Consider the following 17,184-nt stretch of genomic DNA (forward strand, 5'->3'; position numbering starts at 1 on the left):
AACAATAGTCTCTTTTCTTGGATATCTCAGTTCCTGTGAAGGTTTTTATGGGCTTGCTAGTTTACGTAGGCTTGAATAAGGCAGGACCTGTATAGGAAAAAAAATTGGATTTTATGCTTTTTAATGTTTTAGTCTTCCTGGGGATAGTATTCCCAGTAACAACATGTAGATTTGTTCTTTGGCTTTTGTACATTAGTTTTCAAGTACTTCATATGTTTTTTAGGGGCTACCTGTACTGTTTTCGAGTAAAGGGTAAAAATGGGAGCAGTGTTTTGGCTTTTATAATAAGTGGTTTTTATGTTGGAGAGCCAAGACTGCCATTTTGATGGACATAGATTACTGTTTGAACTACAGACAATAGACAAGGGACAGTGTATCTTCCTTGTTTTAGGCCATCAGTTTTGTTTCAATTTAGATAGCAAAACTTAAATCAGCCATCAGTTGTTGATTTTCAGTTCAGGACTTTTGGTGAAAACATTATATTCTCAGGCTCTGCCAATATATTGGTAGTCACTCTTTATTATGGGGACTAAGAGTGAGTTGTCATTGACTGTTTTATACATTGGGAGAGGTTTCAGTCAGAAGTAGATAACTTAGTGTTTTTTTTTTTATTAACTTTTATTGAACTTCAAGTGAACGTTTACAAATCAAGTCAGACTGTCACATATAAGTTTATATACACCTTACTCCGTTCTCCCACTTGCTCTCCCCCTAATGAGTCAGCCCTTCCAGTCTCTCCTTTCGTGACAACTTTGCCAGCTTCCAACTCTCTCTATCCTCCCATCCCCCCTCCAGACAGGAGATGCCAACACAGTCTCAAGTGTCCACCTGATATCATTAGCTCACTCTTTGTCAGGATCTCTCTCCTACCCACTGTCCAGTCCCTTTCATGTCTGCTGAGTTGTCTTCGGGAATGGTTCCTGTCCTGGGCCGACAGAAGGTTTGGGGACCATGACTGCCGGGATTCTTCTAGTCTCAGTCAGACCATTAAGTATGGTCTTTTTTAGTGTTTTTTTAAAAGAGAAGTAAAATTTTGCCAAAAAAAGTCATTGAATGTATACGTGTATTTTTAGACAACCCTTTAGGTTCTACAATTTTTGCCAACACCCCTCACCAGGTATTTTCGTAAGCACACTGTGCTAATTCTTTTATATAGCAGCATGTAAAGAAATTAGCATAGTGTGCTTATGGAAATTCCTGGGGTAGGGGAGTGCGAGGTTGGCAAAAAGCATGTGCATTATTTGTGTAAAAATATGGTAGATAGCTGACATTTCACCATGAATTTTTTTTTAAGAAATGAACTCACTCATTTTTGTTATATATTTTTGTTTTGCTCTAAAGGCTTTCCAACAAACCTGGCATTGATGATTCATGGCCTACCTCAGATGATGACGACTTGGATTTGGGTATCAAGGTAAAGTGCTCTATCGTGAAATTAATTTTCCTGCTCTGAATTTAGTTTTGTGTGGTATATAGTTTTAGAATTTAGCAGTGGTCTGCCCATTATTTTATATTTTTAATGGAAGGTTGTTCACAGAAAACCATTTGGTAGAAACACGACTAGTTGAATTTTTTTTTCACTTTGGTAAAAACTGAGAAAGGGGAAGCGGGGGCTGAAAAAAGAATGGACAGGAAAATACATAGTGACAAGAAAATGATATTGAGAAAAACTTCTCCACAACGCAGGAAATATGAAAAATGGTCAAGGATAAGGATTCTTTCTGTGACTCTTAAGTCATCCTGATATGACTTTTATAATACTCATGCCTCACTTATTGTAATAAGCCTGAAATCTCCTTGGTGTCTTCCAGTTCCAAAGCTGTACAGCATATATCATAAATATATGTATATGATGGCACTGGTGGGTTTTTGTTACGTATATGTATATATTTTTTTTTTCACTTGGATGCTTTTTATTTGATAGCTCATATTTTTTAGGAGAGAGCTTTTTCTCTGTTTCCATCCTTGGTTCTTCACTTAGACTAATGCAATATTAGAACTTGTGGAAATTTAGAAATTTATATTTTTGTTATCAAAATTCCTATTAGAAGGGGATTCCATTGTGCATTCTAGATCATTCCATTAAGAGTGTATTTAAAAGTCTTAACCTGATTGCAGAATGCATGTTTTGCCTAAAATAATAATAATCTCTAAAAGCAGAGACCATATGCTAAAAGCTTCCAATTTCAGAAATTTTTTGTATTATGTTTTTTAAAATAGCTACTTAAGGCCCTAAATTTCCAAATTTCCAAATTAAAGAAGTTGTTATAGTTACAATTTAATTAACATAGCAGTGAATTGAAATAACTCATTTTAAGGCCATGCACATCGCTGTAAGCTACTGGAGGTTAGGAAACATATTTATTTATATCTTGGAGCACCTAGAATAAGGTCTTACGTGTAAGATGCATTTTAATATATTTTGAATGTGAATAAATGAACGAACAAATGGACTTCTACATACTGGAGCTTTATAAGTAATATAATATGAATAATATATCTAATAATTACATCTATTTGGATTTCTAAAAATATGGCTTAAATTAATGTTCCCTTTTAATGTTTGGGATGTGTAAGTTCAGTTGAGTTATATTAAGAAAATATGTCATAAATAAGAAAGAAATAAGAAATACATCATAAATAAGAAAGAAGATCACAGTATATATTGTGTTATTCTCTAATCGTGAGCTTAGATTAAGTTTAGATTGTGAGCTTAAATTTTTCAACCTGTTTTAAGCCCCAGCCCATGTTCTATTAAATGTATCTTTTCAAGCCGTACATTACTCCTTAGAAGTTCTGATGACTAAGTAAAAAGTGGAGAGTTGATGTGTTAGGAACGTTCCTTTTCCATTTTTTTCTCTAGTAATAATTTACAGCTTTCAGTTAGCGGTAGATGACCAGATTCAACTAATTGAATGACTTACTCTGTAGGGATAAAATTAGACTTTATTACAGTTGTAGTTATAAACTGTATAGTAGTACAAATCAATGTTATTAGAAACATACTGTGAACAAAAACTTATATATATAGCTCTGTGACACACACACACACGTATGTGTGTACATTTCTACAGTATCTTATTGTACTTATGTTTTTCCCTTTCTTCCTGAACTTAAACTCATACTTTGATTGGCTTGTCATGTCTCATTTTTTCCTTCCTTCCTCCCTTCCCCGACCTTTTAAAAAATTATTTACCCCAAACCTGATTTTTCCCTTGCAGAAAACATTTCTTCAGTATCTGTTCTCTCTGCCCATCTCTGTCTTCATTGTCACCATATTTATTTACAACTTTCTGTTCAGTAGCTCTGTGTGTGTGTGTGTTGGTGTGTGCTTGTACGATCTCATTTATCATCATTGCTCCAGAAGGTTTATTCTTTTTTGAAAGGAGCTGAGTTTATACAATCACTTGTCTTAGCTTTTGACAAACAGAAGCAACATACACTGTTTGCAATTCCAGTCCATCTAGATAAGATACTACTAACAATTGAACTCTCACATTTTCCCCCACAAAAGATAATTTGGATCACCATATAAACCATGCAAACATGAAGCTAAACACATCTCAAAATATAAAAAGTAATTAACTTAATTTCCTATTGCTAGTATTTTAAAATAATACTCTAAGCTACTTGGGTAAATTTTATTTATGTATTTATTTTTAATTTATTGTGCTTTAGGTAAAAGTTTACAAATGAAGTCAGTCTCTCATACAAAAACTTCTACACGCCTTGCTATGTACTCTTAGCTGCTCTCCCCCTAAGGAGACAGCACATGCCTCCTCTCCACCCTGTATTACCTGTGTCTATTCAGCCAGCTCCCTATCCCCCTCTGCCTTCTCATCTTGCCTCCAGACAGGAGCTTCCCACATAGTCTCATGCGTCTACTTGAGCCGAGATGCTCTTTCCTCACCAGTATCATTTTCTGTCTTAATAGTCCAGTCTAATCCCTGTCTGAAGAGTTGGCTTCGGGAATGGTTCCAGTCTTGGGCTAACAGAGTGTCTAGGACCATGACCTCTGGGGTCCCTCTAGCCTCAGTTAGATCATTAAATCTGGTCTTATGACGAGAATTTGAGGTCTGCATCCCACTATTCTCCTGCTCCCTCAAGGATTCTCTGTTGTGTTCCCTGTCGGGGCAGTCATCAGTGGTAGCCGGGCACCATCTAGTTCTTCTGATTTCAGGCTGATGTAGTCTCTGGTTTATGTGGCCATTTCTGTCTCCTGGGGTCATATTTACCTTGTGTCTTTGGTGTTCTTCATTCTCCTTTGCTGCAGGTGGGTTGAGACCAATTGATGCATTTTAGATGGCCACTTGGCTAGCTTTTAAGACCCCAGATGCCACTGACCAAAATGGGATGCGGAATGTTTTCTTAATACATTTTGTTATGCCAGTTAACCTAGATGTCCCCCAGAAACCATGGTCCCCAGACCCCGGGGTAAATTTTTGTTTTATGTTATTTTGATGAAGAAAATAATCTAATGGCTACCCTGGTATTTATATAATAAACTAGATGGAAGAGGAGTAACATTTTGGTGAAGCCCATGGTAGCTCTCATAATCCTTACCCCATGAGAAGATGTAGGTTTATAAAATGGCAGAAATGGGATTTGAATCCACATCTGAATGACTCCAAAGCCTGTGTTCTTTGTGTTAGATCATATACTAATGATAATGGTGAATATTATAGTTATTTTATCAATTTTGATACCTGTTATTTTTTAAAACTTTTTTTTTTCCCCCTAGAATGTCCCAAGGCCGAATTTAACAAAGCTAATCACTGCCTCTCAGCAATCCAGGAAGACTAGTAAGCTATTTGAAGATTTCTCATTCTTGCATTATTCATTGATTTGAAATTACAGCTATTTGCATGTACTCTTTACTTCTCTTTTACTGTAGTGGAAGAAAAACCTAACATTGTGAGACCAGAAAAGAGAACCTTGTTTGAGGACAGCAATTCTGACAGTGAAGTTGCGGATGTAGTGGAAACTCTCCCTAAGCCATCATTCAAAGTCCAGGGCTTTTCTCATCCTGCCTTTCCATCACCTGACCCTCCTTTAAAACCTTCCTTGAATTTTTCAGCAATCCCTGGTGTCACAAAGGTAAGTCGTTTTTTGTTTTTTACCATGCTTTTGCACATACAGTACTCCCATCCTCATAATTGTACATCAGCTTAAAGATGACAGGGACCCTAGAAAGAACGGGGAGTCCTGAAGATCATTAACAGAAAACAAGTGTAATAACTCGTGGAGATAAATTTATAGGATTGAGATTTATAAAAAAGTTGGTGGAACTAAACAATTCTTAGGTATGCCATTGTGGAAGGACAGAATTAGAAAGCAACCCGCCCCTCTCCTCCCAGGAAACAGCTAGATAAATATGACAAGGAGGTGAAGGGGAAGATTCATTCGAGAAGACCAAGATGAATGTGGAAGTTGAATAAGAGAATCAAGATGAGACAGATTAGTGTAAAACACAGAAGAAATAGTAGGGTTGAACGAGAGCAGGAACTCTATATATTATAAAATATAATAGAAATTCTTTTAAATGGAAACTAAGAAAACCAGGTAATGAAAAAATACTCAGATTCGTCTGAGTGGCTTACAGCGTGATTTTTATGAGCACTGAAAGAAAATTTAATTCTCACTTTTAAGTTTGGTAATGATTTCTTTTAATCTAGCAAAAGTTGTGTTCATAGATCAAGCAAAGTGAAATCTGTTTTAGGCCTTATCAGATTTATTATAAATTATGAATTTTTGACCATTTTGTTTATAATTTCTAAATTATTGTTTGATATATCCTTGGTAGCTGTTTTAGATTTTTTTTTTAGAATAAAGAAATAAATGTTCGTAGTCTTCTCCCTAACGGTTCAAAAATAAAATTTCTAATTATATTGATGAGTTTCTAAATTTATATCAGTTAAATGAGAATTAGTGTTTTAGAATTAAATCTTTTCATTAAACTTAAGAATGCATGTTACCATGATATTCTAGAATTGAATATTTGCATAAACTCATAAAGGAGTGTATTTTATATCCTTGATCCAAATGTTGAACCCAAAACTGTAGAGTTAAAAAATTGCATCTCTCTCTTTTTTTTTTTTTTTAACATTGTGTTTTAGGTAATAGTTTACAGAGCAGATTAGTTTCCCATTCAACAATTTATACACAGCTTGTTCCATGACATAGGTTGCAGTCTCCTCCATGTGTCAGTACTCTCCCCACTTCTTACCTGGATTCCTGTTGCTACTCGTCCAGCTTTCCTGCCTTCTAAACTTTGCTTTTGGGCAAATACCGCCCTTTTGGCCTTGTATGGTTGATCGTTCTGGTTCTGGAGAGTACATTCCTCAAATTCACTTCATAGGCTCCCTGCTCTTGTTTTAATTTTCACAATTTCAGAGTTGTTTTTCGCTTTGCATTATTTAATTATATCAGTTTAGTATATTTTACAAATATTTATCTTCTTCCAGCATAGGCTTTTCCTGAGTAATTCCGTCTACTCGTGTTCCCAATATGTTTATCTAAATTTTCCTTCTAAATCCCCTGGGTGCCTCAAAATTGTTATGTCCCAAACTGAAGACATTGTCCCTTATTTTTATCTTTACATTGCTGCTAAAATGACCTTTCTGAAATATATTTGGGACAGTGTAACTCCTCTGCATAAAAACTTTCAGTAGCTTCCTGTTCAATAAAGGGGAAAGTTTACTCCTAATACCTGTGTTCCAGTTTTACCACATTACTGTGGTCATTTACGATGTTGTTTCGTGCCTCATGCCTTTGCCTAGAATGACCTTTCAAGCCCCCTCTGCACTTCTGTTCATCTTGCGAGATATAGCCCCATCTTTGCAGCATTTCCTGAGCTTTCCAGGTAGAATTGACTGTTGACTCGTTTGTGCCCTAACTATACTTTATTCACTTAATTTGTAGGGTTAGTGAATGATACTTTTCTGTCCTTATTTGTTTTTGGGTATCTTATTTATGTTTCAGTGTTTGTTGCCTTACTGATTGAGTGAGTGAGTGAACGAATATAATGGTTTTCTAAAGTTTTTTTTCCTTTTTTTCCAATTGTAGGAAGGAGCAACAAAGCCAGCAATTGGAAAAAGAGAAAATAGTATTGATATTATTGAAAGTGCTCCAAGAGACGAAACAAATAATGACAACCTGACTTACGTTGATGGAGCACACAAAAATAATAGAAGCGGTAAGTTAGTGAATATCTGAAAATTTTTCTGTGCTTAAATGCTGCTGTAAAGAGCTTAAGTGAAAGCGTGTTGATGCAGATATATCTATTTCATTTAAATATTTTTCTTCAGCTAGCTCTTTTCACAAGTATCCCAGCTATTAGCAACAACTTTTTCCTAAAACCGTTTCAACCTGCTGAAATGATTTTCCATCACTTTTATGTCAGTGAAATGTTGATGAATGGAGATAGATTTGTATATATAATTTAATATTCACAGCAATAAATGTTCTTACTAATGTGTCTATAACTACATTTTATAGATATGATGTCAGCGTTAGGATTAGGAGAAGAGGAAGGTGTGGAATCACCTTGGGATTCTGAGGTACTGTCTTACTTTTTTAAAAATTAAACATAGAGTGATGTTAAAAGATAAGAGGGGATGCTTTGACTTTACTTTATATGCCCATAAGAAATATTTCCTTGTAGTTTTCAACCTATAATTTATTAAGTTACGTGCTGGGTACAATAATACTGCTGCATAGTACAATTCTGCTAATTTGCAGGATTCACTTACTGAAACCAATGTAGTATAATACAAAGTAAATTAAAAAAACACGGCTTAGAAGCTACAAGGGACCAATTTGGGTTCTAGAGTTAAGTTTACCTAAAAATTAGAGAATTACTCCAGATCAGCCTGTAACCAATACATGCTTTTATGTGTAAAAGACGTAGTGAGATTCAGAGGAAAACAGCTTGTACTGTAGTTAAGTTTTTTTTTTTTTTTTTTTTTTTAAGCTGCCTGAAAAGGTAATGTTTCGGAGTTGAAAGTATTATTATATTTGGATTGTCACGTAGATCTGCAAGGAACATTTCAGGAGAAGGAAAAACATGAGAATAGTAATAACTTGGACTGTAATAAAAATAATTAGGTTTGGTGGTATTTTAATAACTGTTTTGGGTAGTTAAAATAGAATGCATTGAGCGCCTATGGCAGCTATGCTCAGTAACATAAGTGTAGTGTAATGATTACCTATACTAAGGTGACTACTATGGAAGGAGATAGGAAGGGTCTGATCTCCTAGATATAGACAGATGCTATGTAGTGGTACAAGCATTATATTTGAAGTTAAAAGACATGTTATCATCCTGTCACTAGCCATGGGATCTTGGAAAAAAAATTATTTAACCTGTTTGAATGTCAGTCACCTTATTCATAAAAATGGTACTAATACCTACCTCTCAGGTATGTGCAATGAATAAATATGGTAACAAATGTGAAAACATTTTATAAATCATAAAGGATGCTATACAGATGTGAGACGCAATGATCATGGTGGTATTTACTGTACTGACTTATTAAATATTGAGGACACTTTAAAACCTGAGGGACAATAAAATGGCAGTACTGTTGAGAAAAGAATGAAGAAGTTAGAATGAGCATGTGGATTTATAAATTGGGGTGTGTTAACTTTCAGTAGACTACTACTGGAGATATCCTATAGGTATATAATGATTTGACACTTGAGGCCCTCCTGATGAGATTTGGAATGCTATGACCTTGGATAAGTTTCTGTTACTGAATATCAGCTACGTGCCAGGCAGTGAGACACTGAATATAGAGAGGAGAGCTTATGCTGCAGTAGTAGGAACAGAAATACAAGTAAACAACAAACAATTACATGTCACTATAAGTATTCATATAAAGAAAATGGAGAATGTTAGGTTGGGGTGGGGATGGCAGTGACAGTGGGATTTAGGTAGGTAGAGAAGATCTGAGTATAACAATTAAGCTGCTAACTAAAGGATAAGAAGGAGCCGGTCATGTGAAGGTTTGGGAGAAAGAATAGTGTGGGTAGAGAGAACAGTGGATCACACCTGTCATGTCTGTCGTGTTCACCATTTTACTCTAATATTTGGAATAACCAGGAAGCAGGAAGTGGGGTAACCATCATCATAACCACTCTTCTTGTTGTTGTGTATAGAAAAGAAACTGTGCGTACTTAGTGCCTGGCACATTTCATTATGCTTAATTAATGTTCTTATTCTCCCCTTCTTGGTGGCTTAGTGGTTAAGTGTTATGGCTGCTAACCAAAAAGGTTGGCAGTTCAAATCCTACACGCGCTCCTTGGAAACTCTATGGAGCAATTCTATTCTGTCCTATAGGGTTGGTATGAGTTGGAATGGACTCGACGGCAACGGGTTTGGTTTTTTTTTGGTTATTCTCCCCTTCTTATGAACACTTACTGCTCTTTTTTCAAATGTTTCTTAATTTGGAAGGAGTTGCATATAATATCTAATATTTGTTTGCTGTTATTTAAATATAACTTGAAGAAAAAAATTTCTTTATTATTTTACTCAACAATTTTTTCTATCAGTAAAAATTCCATCAAAAATTTTGTCATGAAGTGTTAGCCCTTATTTGTTACAGAAAATAGGTTCCTACAGGCCCTTGTTTACCTAAATTAAGAAGCTTCTAAGATGTTCTGTTTACATCCAGTGTGACACACTATAAAGTTCTTATCATCCCAGAAATCTTATTTTAAACAATTCTGTCATCTAGAAGTATTTTAAGTGTACTTATTAAAGAATTTGTTTAAATGTTTTTTTAAATGGCCTTTTATTTTTGGTGAGAAATGCAAAATATAGTTAGCTGTTTTGAAGTCAGTTCGTTGTTGAAATAGATACATCAGTATTTTGTGTATGTGCTTAGTTTACAGGGTCAATAGCTAAATGAAGACTTGATCTAGACAGCATAGATGAGGTTCTCCATTTAAATGTTTTCAATACATGCTTCTCTTATTTTTAAGTCTAATTGTTCTTAAAATAGGAACTCTGAGAAAGTTAGTATCGTGCAGCTCATTGTTGACATTAATTTTAACAGAGTGTCTCTGAGAGTCTTCCACAGAAGTATGTTAGTCATTTATCTGGAGCTACAGATGAAAAAGGAGAAAATATATTAAATGGACAAATAGAAGGTAAAACTGTATTTTATAGAAAGTCATTCGATGGAATGTATATTTAAACATGAGTACTCATGTATTCCAATAGCCAAAAGAAGGCTTATAGTAAGGTGAAAGAAAAGCAAAGCGGAGATAAGTTGTAGAAGATTAGAGAGGTGCCACTAAAGGAGCTAAATTAGTAATTTCAAAACACATTATAACCAAAGGGAAGTCAGTAAATCAGGAAGAAAAAAGGAGTAAAAGTAGAGGGAATGAGGAATGAGACAGACAGCACAGGGAGAAAATGAAGGTGAAAGAAGCCAGGGGTACGTAGTGGAAGGTGGTAAAATGATTCTTCAGAAAAAGACAGAACAGGATATTAGAAATGTGGAAAGAATATAAAGTGAAACTCCAGTTTTAAAACTTATCAGAGAAGTAGAGTGATAAGTTTCTACTCTTCCTATCTTCCTCTGGAGCCCTGGTGGTTCAGTGGTTAAGAGCCCAACTGCTAACCAAAAGGTTGGCAGTTGGAGTCCATCAGCTGCTCCTTGGAAGAGGCATTAAGGGTTGAGGCACTGATCATGTGGAGCTATCTACTGTGGAAAAATACAAGCATATGTGGTCAGCTATAAAAAAAAAAATATGTATAATTCCATATTAAATCTTGCTGCTTCATAGCACAGCATCATATAGGCCAAAAGAAGTGAATTGTAAGAAGAATGCAGGGTCCAGTTTTGGAGAGAGAAAGGAAGCTAAAGCCTGATTAAAATGCCCATTAGAAATTTTATGATGTTTAATGCACTTTTAGTTTTGGGGAAGTGATTGGGAGGAATCTTGAGGCTACATTTGAAAAGGATAAGTTAAGGTAAAGGAATGTGGATGCTGATTCAGTATAGACCAGAGCTTGTCAAACATTAATGAATCACCTGGGACCTTGTTAAAAATTTAGATCCTGATCCAGTAAGTCTGAAATTCTTTATGTCTAACGAACTCCAAGGTGATGCTGATGCTGCTGGTCCCCAGACCACACTTTGGGTAGCAAGGGTGTAGATGTCCCTCTAGAGAAATCTGGAAGTAGAGTCATGGGATAATAGTTCAAGACAACAGGATCAAGGAAAGGCTTTGTTTCTGAGCATGTTTATGGGCAGAGAGGAAGGAGCAAAAGGGGTAGAAGTTATATATGAAGGATACTATTGCTAAACAAAGATGAAAGAAGTGGTAGGGATAATTCATAACAAGAATGGAAAAAAGGAGGAATCAAGACCCCAGATCTAGAGAGTACTTTAGAAGAGCAAGAATAGTGAGTGGGGGGAGGGAGGAAGGAAAGAAAGAAGTTAGCTAGATATTTTGGAGTTAATGATAAAGAAAATTCAGAGAACTCATTTTAGATGACCAGTGGGTTCTCCCTGAAACAGAAGATTAGATCACTGCTGCTGGAGAGAATAGTGCAAGTGGGAGGGCATGCTGCAATTGGAGTAAACTGCAGCCACGCATATCTTTTCCCCATAACTGTTGGGCTTCAGAGACATGTGTTGCATTGGTGTTAATTATTCAGATGAGATTAATTTGAATATTGAAGCATTGGCTGTTTTTTCTTTGGTAAGATAGCTGATTTTTTTTAAGATAGCTTTTTCATAAAAATTCTTTTAGAAACTGGTGTGATATACCAAGCCAAACTGGTTTTGGGAACAAAACAAATGAATTCATTCCCTGAATATCACAATGGTAATTTTCAGTAAATGTTGCACTGATTTTGAAATGTAAATGATTATTAATACCTAATAATTCTGTACTTAAATTTCTTTTTTCTTTTTTGATAATTTCAATATTTGATAATTCAATTTTTGATATTTCAATATTAAAAGTTTATTATACATTATTTCTTAGATGTGTTTTACATACCTTCTTGCATGAGTGAATCAAGAAACGTTAAGATGGCTAAACTAGAGGATACAAGAAATGTAGGCATACCAGTAGCCCACATGGGTATGGAAAAATAATGAATTTTTATTAACTATTATTCTACAAGTATATATCCAAGCCGATCAATTCAGAACATTTTATTTCTTGGATGAGAAATGAATTATACATTCAACTGAACTGCCATCACAAGCATGTGCTTCCTAAATTGCAGGACAGATTGAAGAACATGATAAATACTTGTAGGATAATGGCATAAATGATTCTGATGTATTGCACTAAAGATACGCCATTGCATTCTACCATCAGCTTCGACTTCTATCCTCTCAGGGCCATGATTTGCTCCTCTGATTGAAGTTTACTTTTTTCCCCATCAGTCAGCATGTTCACATTGGTATATGCACACTTTTTATTTTACTTACAGTCACTGGAAACATAATCTCACTTTTGAAATCTTAACTGCATGCCTTGCAATACCTGTATTCCTCTTGTTTCTTCAGTATTTTTAAATGCATTCATATTTCTTTCATGTTGCTGTAGTAATCATAGAAACAAAAAAACCCGTATAAACTAAACATTTCTGAAGCCAAGCATGGAGATTCAGCTCTGTACTAATTCTGCACGATTGTGTATGGTTGGCTTTTGTCATATTTATGTGCAATTGATTATATGTCCCTTTTGCTTTTTAGATTCTCCTGAGAAATATCCCCACTTGAAGGTAATAACTTCTATATAACTTCCACGTTTTTATCTTTAGTTATTAACCACAGATGGTATGAAATATACCTTATTTGTTAATCATCTTGTTCAAAGCCCATTCAGCCTACCACTGAAATGAGAGATTCTGCTCCTGATAAAGCAGCAGGAACGAAGGATGTGCAAACACCCAAATCAGGTAAATTCTGCAATACAAACTTAACTCTGGACAAAAGTACACTAAGCTATTTGAAATGGTCACAGTAGTTTTGTTTCTAATTCATTTCATTCTTTTGCAAATTTAGCTGAAGGATTTGGCATAAATAATGCAGATATCATTGTTGTTACCCATGTTTGAAAAACGAAATATTTAGAAGCATAAGAAAAAGATTCTAAATCTGTAAGCTTTAACTGAGATGTTTCCATTTTTTGTGCCTTGTATACCCTCAAGTTCCCAGTTTGGAATGCCTATACTCCTTAGGAATTCACACAGGTTAACAATGGGACTCTCTTAAGATTTTTTCTGATGTTTTAAAATGCTTATTAGAATTCTGACCTTTACCAAAAGCAGAGCCTCATTTGCTCATGTGTCAGTTGTGTTTTAACTTTAATTATTTCATCTTAGTGTTGTTACATTGATGATCTTAAGATGTTTGATTAGCAGACTGTGTGTGTGTGTGTGGTGTCTGGTATGTTTATTAAAATGGGAAAATCGTTAGTCATTCCTTAATATTTAGTAGATACAATCTTTTAAAACAGTGATTCTGAACCTTTCCAGCCTTAGGATTCCTTTATGCTACTAAATGTTACTGAGGATTCTGGAGAGCTTTTGTTTGAGTTATATCTATTGGCATTTACCATATTAGAAATTAAAATTGAAAAATTTTAAATGTAAGCTTATACAATCACACATTCCATTAGCTACTAGAGTATGATATTGTCACATATGATGTTTCTGGAAAACTCCATAGTTCACTTTTAAGAGAATGAGAGTGAAAATGACAAATAACAGCTTAGCACTGTTATGAAAATTGTTTTGATCTCTTAGACCCACTAATGGATCTTGGGACTCCAGAGATTGTCAGATCACATTTTAGAGTCACCTTTTAAAACCTAAAGATCCCCCCCCCCCCAACAAAAATAAGAAAATAAAACCTAAAGGTCCCTGGGTGGCACAAATGGTTTTTGCTTTTCTACTAACTGAAAGGTTCGTGGTTCGAATCTACCCGGTGACACAGAAGAATGGCCTGATGATCTAATTCCGTGAGATCACAGCCATTGAAAACCCCGGAGCACAGCTCTACTCTGACACATGTGGGGTCTCCATGAGTTGGAATCAACTCAAAGGCAACTGGTTTTGTTTTCGTAAATTATATGTAGGGTTCGTGAATGTAAAGAGATAAAGGTGCCCTTGGAAACGGCCTTTAAAGTTTCCCTCCTACATTTCTTGTTTTTTCTTGCTTAAATCTGACAATTTGGTTTAAAAAAAAAAAAGGAAAAAATATTTTTGTTGTATAGTAATTTCATGGCACGCTGAACTCTTTGGGTTTAGTGTTGACCTGGACTTATCCTACGTTTACATGGAAATGTTTAGGTCACTTAAGGCTATCATTTCTTATATAAATTTATGGTGTTTATCCAAGGCTTAAAACATGGATTCTGAAGATATTGGTATATGGAAGAGAGAACATCTTGTTGTAATGACAGTAGTTTTTTATTTAAAGCAGAACATTTACTAAAAGTTTTTTTTAAAAACTCATGTTTCTAGAACACACGCAACATGCTGTCATATATATTTAAGATTAAAATGGGTTAGACATAAATTTTGTTGTTAATGAGAAAATGTTTATATTCCTGAAGAATCTTAAGTATTAATAAACAAAGTTCTCATGGGATACAAAATAAATAATAAGACATTGCTGGGTAGATTAAAGTAATACTAAAAAATAAAAAAAGTAGAAAAAAATGAAAGACAATTGTTAATTAAGCTTATCTAAGTTAATGGCAAGTATGTTGTTAGTTGCCATTGAGTTGATATGACTTATGGCAACCACACGGAATTGCCATGGCAAGTGCAGGACGTATAAAATACAATAAGCCGTAAAGGAGTAGTGTTTGCAGGGGAGAGGAGGACATGGGACTGCTTCTCTGAAGAAAGACTTTGTGCAAGTTAGCCAAATTTGTATTATTGTTTACTTTCTAATAAATGAACACTTCATTTTCAGATTTTTCAGATTGGGATTCTACTAATTTAACCCACAGTCTTTCTGGGAATTTGAAAGTTGATGATAAATGTCCACTTGTATCCCAATCCATGACCAAAAGTCAGTCAGCATCCACAGAATTTGGACCGATGACCTTAATAGATAAAGAAAAGATTAATATTGGAGCTGTGTTTCTGTTAGGGAATTATCCTCTCCATGACCTGTGTGAATCACAGCTATCAGAAACCAAAGAGAGCAAAGAAGGTAAATAAGTAGTATAGAGAATTCAATCGTAGAGTACTTCTGCATGTCTTCACTCTAGTTCTGACTTTCAAAAATCATTTTCTGCAAAATTTACTTTCTGTTCACTCCCCTTATGCAACCTACAACCAAATAGTACTTTTTAACAAGGCATTTGCTTTCTTCTTCTAACCAAAGCAGCAAATAAATAGCGAAGAGAATTTGGAGGAGGAGTAATTGCCTTTAGGCTAGTATTTAGCATATACTTGAGAGTGAGTAACAGGATTAATTGTGGCACTTTGGTACTAGGTGGGCAAACTCGGCAGAGATCCAGAGATTGCCCACTCAAACCCAATGTGGTTTTTTTAACTTTATTTTTATAGGTCTGAATTTCTAAGTACTGGTTATAAATAGAACTGTGTTCAAATGTAACTTAAACAGCACCTCCCAAAAACAAATACTAAATTATTTGCTATCATTTTATATATTTTAGAAGTATTTTTTCCAGCTTTGGAGCCCTGGTGGCGCAGTGGTTAAGAGCTCGGCTGGTAACCAAAAGGTTGGAGGTTCGAGTCCACCAGCTGCTTCTTGGAAACCCTATGGGACAGTTCTACTCTGTCCTGTAGGGCCACTATGAATCAGAATTGACTCAATGGCAACAAGTTTCCAAGCATTAATGGGAATCATTGAGAATTTGCTGTATAGCACCTCCTTCTCAGCTGTGCCCTCGTAGTTTATCACCTTGTTTTGTTATTGTGTCTAATGAATAAAGAAGCCCTGATGGTGCAAAGGTTAAAAGTGCTCAGCTCCTAACTGAAAGGTCGGCGGTTTGAACCTACCAGCCACTCCATGGGAGAAAAATTAAAGCTTTAGAAACTCTATGGAGCAGCTCTGCTCTGTCCTACAGGGTTGCTATGAGTTGAACTTGACTTGATGGCACATAATAGCAACAACAATGAATAAATAGTTCACAAGGATTATTAATTTTAAGGAGTGCTATGACATTTAAAAATGAAATATGGAAAATCAATTTTAATTCTACTAGTACATCTAGTTTATTGATTTACTGCATCAAATGTGTTTTACCTTAGGTGAATTACCTTAATTTAACTACTCATACAGTTAAGTCTATAGTAATCATGCAGTTTTTTCACCTCTGTAGTTTAATCATCTTTTCTTTCCTTAACTGTAGATTAGCATAGTATTTTACTGAAGACTGTCTCCTAGAGTAGTGGCTACATGCCATAAATCCAGTGATTTACCTATACAAGTGACTTATTTACTCTTATTTCTTTGTAAACTTATTAGAAACAAAAAGCAGGACTTTAAACCCAAAACGCCAAAATGGCCTCCTTTAGCACAGGGAGATGTGAAAGAGAAGCTGCCAACTAAACACATGCAGCTTATAACAGTTCATGTAGATCAGGTCTTCAGTTCTCAGACTGATACCTTTTGTAAAGTAATGAGCACAGTCTAATTCTCCAGGGACCCTTAATTTGTACATTTATTCATTTAATAAAGATTTGTTCTGTGCTGGCCACTAATAACGTTATATCCTAAATGTTTTTGGAAACATCCCTTCAGTTCAGTCCTGTATCATCTTTATTTTGGATTATTGCCTTCTAATTAGACTCCCTCCATTTATTCTTATGCCCTTCAAATTTACTCTTCCCGCAGCTTTTAGAGTGATCTCTGACGTTACTGAACTCCTGGTGATGCCCTTGTCACCTACGTGTACATTTTACACGTGTACATGGCCTGTTTCATGTTTCTTTCCCTGAGTTGCTGCTGCCTTGCATGCTGTCACCCTTCCCTGCCCTCTACCCCTTATAATCTGGCTAACCTCACTGTCTCAGCTCAGGTATTATCTCTAGAAAAGCCACCGCTGACACCCTTCGCCCACATTTTCCACTAGGTGGTTCCTTATTCTTTCATAAACCCTGGTGCCTTGCACTTAGCAGGAACTCAGTAAATAATTACTGAGTGAAATAAATAAAGACCGTTTTAT

General features: G+C 35.4%; 1 protein-coding gene across 13 annotated transcripts in view; it reads left to right on the forward strand.

Moving 5' to 3' along the window:
- ANKRD26 (ankyrin repeat domain containing 26) overlaps positions 1 to 17,184 on the forward strand; it is an 88,616-nt gene that overhangs the window by 21,666 nt on the left and 49,766 nt on the right. For 11 of the 13 annotated variants that reach the window (XM_064284943.1, XM_064284948.1, XM_064284944.1 and 8 more), the window contains 9 exons: positions 1,342 to 1,414; positions 4,742 to 4,802; positions 4,895 to 5,097; positions 7,066 to 7,195; positions 7,498 to 7,559; positions 10,059 to 10,152; positions 12,004 to 12,102; positions 12,726 to 12,754; positions 12,850 to 12,931. In XM_064284943.1, coding sequence (XP_064141013.1) covers positions 1,342 to 1,414; positions 4,742 to 4,802; positions 4,895 to 5,097; positions 7,066 to 7,195; positions 7,498 to 7,559; positions 10,059 to 10,152; positions 12,004 to 12,102; positions 12,726 to 12,754; positions 12,850 to 12,931 — 833 coding nt within the window. The remainder of the gene's footprint in view (positions 1 to 1,341; positions 1,415 to 4,741; positions 4,803 to 4,894; positions 5,098 to 7,065; positions 7,196 to 7,497; positions 7,560 to 10,058; positions 10,153 to 12,003; positions 12,103 to 12,725; positions 12,755 to 12,849; positions 12,932 to 17,184) is intronic. The other 2 variants (XM_064284945.1, XM_064284955.1) reach the window with 1 other exon arrangement.

Source organism: Loxodonta africana, chromosome 4 (assembly GCF_030014295.1).
Source record: "Loxodonta africana isolate mLoxAfr1 chromosome 4, mLoxAfr1.hap2, whole genome shotgun sequence".
NCBI classification, from domain to species: Eukaryota; Metazoa; Chordata; class Mammalia; order Proboscidea; family Elephantidae; genus Loxodonta; species Loxodonta africana.